This window comes from Melozone crissalis, unplaced genomic scaffold (genome assembly GCF_028551555.1).
Source record: "Melozone crissalis strain CALT ecotype California unplaced genomic scaffold, PUWL_Pcris_2 ptg000023l_1, whole genome shotgun sequence".
Taxonomy (NCBI): Eukaryota; Metazoa; Chordata; class Aves; order Passeriformes; family Passerellidae; genus Melozone; species Melozone crissalis.
In genome coordinates, this window is record NW_026535801.1 from 21,762,885 (window position 1) to 21,770,217 (window position 7,333).

General features: G+C 57.4%; 1 protein-coding gene across 1 annotated transcript; it reads right to left on the reverse strand.

Moving 5' to 3' along the window:
* Nucleotides 1-321: 321 nt before the first annotated feature.
* Nucleotides 322-3,270, reverse strand: SP5 (Sp5 transcription factor). The gene is given in 5 exon segments (XM_054278388.1): nt 322-1,374; nt 1,925-2,130; nt 2,133-2,448; nt 2,663-2,928; nt 3,237-3,270. Coding segments are annotated over 5 exon segments (1,875 nt in total).
* Nucleotides 3,271-7,333: the final 4,063 nt, after the last annotated feature.

The window sequence follows — 7,333 nt, forward strand, 5'->3', positions numbered from 1 at the left end:
CGGCCACACCGACGCTGTCACCTCACCCCGAGGTGTCTGTAAGCCTCGACCCCCGCGGCCGGCCCGCTCGTGCCCCAGTGCCCGGCTCCCCCCCTCAGCCGCGCTCCAGGGCGGCCACGGCCCCGGGGCCCTATGAGCGTCCAGTCCCGGGCCTGAGGGTCCGCGGGGGCCGCCCCCAGCCGGGGTTCTGCTCGCCGTGCCCGGCGAGAGTCCGAGAGCCAGCCGCCCTCTCCCCTCCGCCCTGCCCCCGGCGGAGAAACGCCCCCCGGCCCGGGTCCCGCCGCGGCTCGGCTCGGCCCGCGGAGGCAGCAGCCCCGGCGGTCACAGGTCGCGGCTGTCCTCCCGCTTGACGCCGTCCGCCGCCGCCTTCAGCTTCTTGTTCTGGTGGGTCTTGACGTGCTTGGCCAGGTGGTCGCTGCGCATGAAGCGCTTCCCGCACTCGGGGCAGACGAAGCGCTTCTCGCCCGTGTGAGTCCGCAGGTGCCGCTGCAGCTCGTCGGAGCGGGTGAAGCTCTTCCCGCAGAAGAGCCAGTTGCAGACGAAGGGCCGCTCGCCCGTGTGCCAGCGCAGGTGCGCCTTCAGGTGCGAGGTCTTGCCGTACACCTTGCCGCAGCCGGGGATGTGGCAGATGTGCTGCTTCTTCTTGCCCGGCTCCGCCTCAGGGGCGCTGCCCGCGGCCGACTGGCAGTTGGGGCAGCGGCAGCGGCGGCACCTCCTGGCCGTTGCCGCCAGGGGAGACTTGGTCTGCAGCAGGGCGGCGATCTGCGTCTGGTACTGAGCGAAGTCCGAGTGCCCCAACACCAGGCTCCGCGGCAGCGCCGCCGCTGCGGGGAAGCGGTGGCCGCAGCCGCCCGGGGCGCTGGCCTGCTGGATGCTCCACCAGGGGATGTCCTCGGGCGGCGGGTTGGGCGACAGTTGCCGGCAGGGCTGGGCGGGCGGCAGCAGGTTGGAGTACCCGGGCGGCAGGGCGGCCTGGGCGGCGTAGGGGACGTAGGCGGGCGGGCAGCTGGACGGCAGGGCGGCCATGGAGGAGGGCAGCATCTTGACGGGGGAGAACTCGTAGGGATAGGAGGGGTCAGCCGGCGGGGTGAGGGGCAGTTCGTGAGAACCCCCGAAGGAGGGTTGCAGGTGGTTCTTCTGAGGGGTCAACCCCAAGCTGGGATGCGGCGGCGGCAGCCCTCCCGGGGAGTGTGCTGGCATCTCGCCGCTCCACGGGTGAAAGATCCTAGAGGGGGATCCCAGCGTCGGGTCGTAGGAGACCGGCAGGAAATCCGAGGGCGCTGCGCCCGGCTGCCCGATTCGGCTACAAGTAGCGGCCAGAAGAGCCAGGGGCGAGTGCTTGGCCAAGTCTGGGGAGGCGCTGGGGGTGCGGTCCTGCGCAGGAACGGGAGGGAGGGGAGAAGGGAAGGAGGGAAGAAAGCGCGTTACTTGCCGCCCGCAGACACCGGCCTGCGAGAAACTTCCCGCACTACTGCCCGTATGCGGCTGGGGCCGGCCCGCCGCTCCCCGCACGGCCGGTAAACTTTCCCAAAACAATGCGCACCCAGAGGGCAGGACGTGCCCGGCCCCCCCGCTCCGCCCAGAGACCGGTCCCGCCTGCGGCTGGCGCTGCCGGCCCCGCCGCCGCTCCTTGGCCGAGGAAGCAGCCGCTGTGGGCAGGGAGGCAGCCCCCGCGCCCCCCACACCCCTTGCTACGGAGCACTGCCTGGAGTTACTGACGGGCTGCTAGCGGGAGAGGGAAGTTCCAAGCCCGAGAAGCCCGAGCCCGGCCTCCTACCACCGCGGGGTCCCCACCTACCTCTCCGGGCTGCCCGCCGGGAAAAGCCCCGGGAGGGAGGCGGCTGACGCCAGCTGCCCCCGCGCAGTGTGGGTCATAACCGTGGGACTCGGCGCAGTTCGAGGAACACCGGGTGCGGGTACTGACCTGGAGGAAAGCCTGGAGGGAATCGTTCCGGAGGACTGCCACCGCGGCCATGGCTACTGCGCCCGGGGCGAAGGGAAGGCGCCGGGGCACTGCCGAGGCATGAGGACGCCAAGGGGATGACGAGAAGCTGCCCAGTTTCCTTCTCTCTCTCCCTCTCTCTCCCTTTCCTTCTGATCTCTTCGCCTCCGTGCGCGTCCCACCCCCCCGCGCTGCGCGATCTCCGCGGACTGTCTGACTGCGCCAGGATCACCTCCAAGAATTTGATAAGGACTTTGCCGGGCCGCCAACCAGTCAGAGGGAAGATTTATGGCTTTGAAGTTTGCCGCTACCCAATCATCAAAGAATAGCGGCTCTTTCAGAAGCGAAAGCAAATCCTTTGAATCCACAAAGCTCCTATGGTGTGTTTGTTGGTCTGGATAAAAGAACTGATTATTAGGGGGGATGGGAAGGGAGGAGATAAAGGCGGGACAATTAATGAAGTAATCACTATGTGGGAAATGTATATACACAAATAATTGGATTTTCTTGATCAAAGGACCCCTTACCGCCTAGAGACCCTCGCGTTGGATGTGCAAGACACTGGATCCCCCCTCTTTTTTTTTTTTTTTTTTTTTTGCAATTAAATTTGTGGCAGAGCCCTAAAGTGACAACGCGTCTTTGTTATCGCTCGAGGAATCTGCCTCCGGATTCCTCTGATAGTGTTTAAAGACTGAAGGTAACATAGCACATGGAGTTCACCTGGTCGGGGCTGGTCGATCCCAGCCGTAAAACTTCCCTGGAGTAATTGTCGGTGGTTCCTCCCCGCTCCCTCCCTCCGCCCGCCCTTCCCCCGAGGCTGAGGGGTATGCCCTCGATATGACTCGGCAAATAACCGCGCATTTTCTCCTCTGGTAGCTGAATTTGTTTCACGTCTCTCAGCCGGCATTGCCCCCTTGTTACTAGGAGCCCCCGCCTGGCGCGGGGCCAGGCCAGGCGCCCAGCCGGGCCCGGGGAGGAGCAGCGGGCTGCCACCAGCAGCAAGCGTTCCCTCAGACAGACACACCGACAAACCGGGCAGCCGGGAAACAGAAGGGAAAAGTTTCCTCTTCCCTAGAGGGAGCCGGGTGTTAGAGACATGATTTCTTTAGATGAAGACCGGAGTCTCTCTTGGCGGGCCTGCCGAGCCGGCCTGTCTTGCGCCGGCGGGGAGTGGAGATCGGGGTGGCTCCTTGGGAGCACGAACGCTGCTATCGGGTCTCTGCCTCCCCTGCTCTCTCACCTCCTGCCCCAAACACAAAGTCGGCCCCAAGAGCTTTGTTACTTCATCCCGCACCTTTCGGCCTCTGTCTATACATCTCTATACGCATGTGTGTCTGAAGGATCTAACCTGCCTTGCGTTCGACCATGTGTGAGGCTGTTGACCCTCTAACCAGCACCAGGCACATCTGGGTCACAGCTTGCCGCCACCGTCGGCTGCTGAGCTCAGTGGGCTGCAGAGCTGGCGGGCCCCCTCGCATGTGCCGCCCAGCAAGGGGCAGGCGGGGCCCCGCGCCTCTCCGCGGGCCCGCTCAGCTCCGCGCTCCGCCGGGGGCCCTGGAAACGGGCTCCTCTCCTCCCCGCTTCCCCATCTGCTCCGAGGCCATCGCAAACGCCGGCCTGTTTGGCCAGGTACCAAACCAGGACGTTCATCTCCGTCTTGAGGAGGTGGGGGTACCCTTTCGGGTAGATGCCGGCTGGCTCTGGTCCTCCGGAGCTGTTTGCACAGGTAACTCGATCCTCCCCGCAGTCGCTGGGTTCAATTGTATTCGCACCGCCACTGAAGTCTCTTTAAACGCCAGCACACAGAGATCTTTATCTGCCTTTCCTGTGGAAACAATCACTGTCCGCTCAAAGACTTTCAAGAGTTGTAGGGCTTGAATTAGATCGGTTTCTTTGAAGGGATTAAAGTGCCAAGTCCTCTCCCACGGCTCCATATTGAGTCCCGGGGAGAAATAAAACCTCGACCCCATGTAACACTACGCATCAGCCATATCAAGCTCTTCCCATGTGCCAGGTAACCGCTTCACCAGGTTGGCAACAGGAAGACAAGTGTCCCGCATCCAGCACTTTTACCACGCACTGATGCATCGAGGCAAGGTTCGCCGCTGCTGCAAGACCCCGCGGCCCGGCAGCAGCTCCCGCCGGGCCGTGAGGCTGCGGACGATAGGGCTCCCCATCCGCCTGCAGGGGTGCGGGGCTCAGGGGGTCCGACACCTCCATCCACCACACACGAACACCTCCCAGTACCGCCGCTGAGCGATCCGCCGGGGGCTGCGCCGCGTCAACAAGGGACATGGCGGCTAACGGGGAAGCACAGCGAGCCCCGGCCGACAGCGCGGCCGGCAGGACACGCACACAGGCACTGCCCCGCGCACCCCGCCCGCAGCCTCGGGTGCCCCTCGCTCACTGCCACGCTCCAGCCGCGCCCCTAGAGCCGCATCGGGGCAGGAGCGCACTTGCTGTCCCCTCGAGTCTAAGCTGTAGCTGGGGCAGCCGGAGCCGAGGGGGAGCCCCCGTGGGGAGCCCGACACGCACCTCGGCTGCCCGGAGGAGCAATAACTCGCTAGACGAGCGGAACGGCGGCGCTCGCGCTTGCGTTGTCCCTAAACCTCCGTATCCCCAAACTTATGTCAAACCCAGAGATATGCGAGATGCCCGATTTAACCCCTACCTCATTTTTTGTTAATTCGTTTTACCTAGTAATTGCTAGATGAATACTCAGAACAATGTTTCTAAAGGAAATGAGAGGAGATAGGTAGATCAGGAGACACTGAACACCCCGAGGTTCCCTCCATTCTCTAAAGTACGGTATTTCCCCAGATATCTCGACGAACCAAAATGATTTGTCAAGTTGCAAAAAAGTTAGTGGAAAACTGGATAAATTTCTATACAGCTGCCACACTACAAATGCCATAAATCTGCATCCAAGAAAGTACATTACCTAAAAATCGAGAATAAATTCTCATTTCTGGAAGAAACCAATGGGCTGAAAAATGAAGCGGTGCAGTCATAATTTTCTGTACAAATAATTAGTGTTCAAACTCGGAGCATTTCAGTCTCCTGAAATGTATTCTTAATGAAGTGATGTTCAGAGCTGTCATTAAAAATGCAGGGCTGGAAGATCAAAGTACAATATTTATTTTAGAAATTTGTTTCAGTTATCAGGAGATACAGGTATCAAGGCCAAGTGTCAATTCAGTTACACAAAGCACGATTTCCATGAGAAATGGGCTGCCGCTACGTCCTAGTGTAAAGCAAAAGGACACCAGAGCCGAGTTGCAGCGCTGGAGGAGGCGCGGGGCCGGGGGGCCGCTCCCGGTGCCGCAGCCGGGCCAGGGCAGCTCGGAGAGCGGCGCTGAACAGCACAGCCCTGCGTGGGGCTCTGCCCGCAGCCCAAGGGGCCGGTCCCCAGCGGCGGGGTTGCAGGGGCCGGAGCAGCTCTTGGGCCCGCCGGGGAGGCAGGGCAGCGCCGTGGGCAGCCCGGCGGCCCGGAGACAGAGCCGGAGCCTGAACTGCTCCAGCCACGGGGCTGAGGCGCAGGGGGCTCCCAGAGCCCCGCTGCCTCCAAGGGACCCTGCCTGCTATGGCGGGTGGCGAGACCCCTACCGCCCCCGGGGCCAGAGGGGCTCAGGCGGCACTGGGCTGCATGGCTGCTGTCGGTTTAACACAGCACGTGTAAATCACGAGTCACCATCACCGTTTCTTAGACAGGTGTCTTAAAAATCAGGATTTTTCAGATCCAGGTATCCCAGAGTGGCTGTACCACCACGCAGGGCTCTGTGGACCTTGGTTTGAATGCAGGCAGCCTACCTGGAATAACAGCTGCTTGCATGCCAGTGGTGTCCTCCATGGTTTCTGCTGTGCCTCTGACTTCAGGGCCCCAAGTACCTCATCCTAGAGCCTACCCCAAAACCTGTCCCAGTGATGGCTCATACTGCCACAGCCAGGTCCTCTCATGACATTCACTTTTCCAAAGTTATTTGCAGTCATCTGCCTTGACCCCTCCCCCATAATCAAACTTTGATGGGCTCTGGCCACCTGCCTGTCCACAGCCTGGGGTTCCTGCATTGCTTTCCACTAAACACTGCTCTTTAGCAATTGTGACAAAGAATCAGAGAAGGGATAATTTTCAAGTGAACAGTTGCATTAACATTGAGCCAAACCTCCTAGTCAAGTTGTCCATAAGAGTGGCAAAATTTAAACCTGAAAAAGCTTTAATAAGCTTGCTCCAGAAGGCAGTGTCTTCACACCATCCCTCATTTTTTTCTGGTTTAGAGATGTTTTAACAGAAACCACCCACCCACAACAGCAAGAAGTTTCACCAGAAGGTAAATTACCCTAGGTATATAGCTTCAGGCACATGTGGATACACTGTCAATAGTTCTGAGTTATATGCCATTAATACTATTTTTATTTACATCAGCATATTCATATTTTTACAGTAGACAACGTGACTGGCATAAGATGAGGAATAACCAGTTCACACAGTGCAATTTGAACATCAGTAGATGAAAATAAAAAACATTAAAAAGTGCTATGGTATTGCCTGCTTTTTTTTCCTGTCCTTTAGGGAAAACCACAAAATTCTAGACAAGATTGGCACATGTTAAGGCATATTTAGGATTTAAAGGCCTGCCTCAATGTTTCCCAGTGTAGGTGTAGATTTGACAAAGATTAATAGAGGATTTCCCAAACTTCTGAAAGCTGAGTTGCCCTTTATGAGAAGTAGAACAAGTTTCATGCCTCACAAAGTTTAATGCCTCACAAAACTGTTGTCAAAGTTTTAAATATCTTAATGTATTCATCTTCTGCTCCATCCTTGGCTGGCCCTTTGTGATTCTTCCTCCTGTCTTGGGGAACACTGGTGAACGTTTTTGGACATAATTACTTCCCTGGCTTCCATATTTTAAAAAAGAATCAGATTCTTAATCATAACAATATTGAAAGTGTTATTCTTGGCTCTACTTGGAATGCCTGGGACACTTTTAGTTCAAGATGATAATTTCAAATTTTCTGGAAATGCTCTCTGCTTCTGGCATACATGGCTGCATTTTCGTCACAGCTCTAACAGCTAGAAATGGACTCCTACAAAACAGAAAGCAAGCCAAGACTCTGGTGAGCAGCTGAAAAGGATCTGCTGTGTGCATCCTGCTTGTTCTCTTCTTTGGGGAGACACTAGGTAAAAAAGCCTCTGTATTTTTGATGGAATGCATTTGTTTGGGGAAGACTGGATGGGAACTTGTAATTTTATGACTACAGACACATATAGCTAATTTTTTTTTACATTGCAGTTAGCATAGAATGAAAAGGTAATTAAATTATTTACTTCCTCTTAACTACAGAGAGTATATTATCTCAAAATTTGTCTCATGATAATTAGTTTTAGTTACT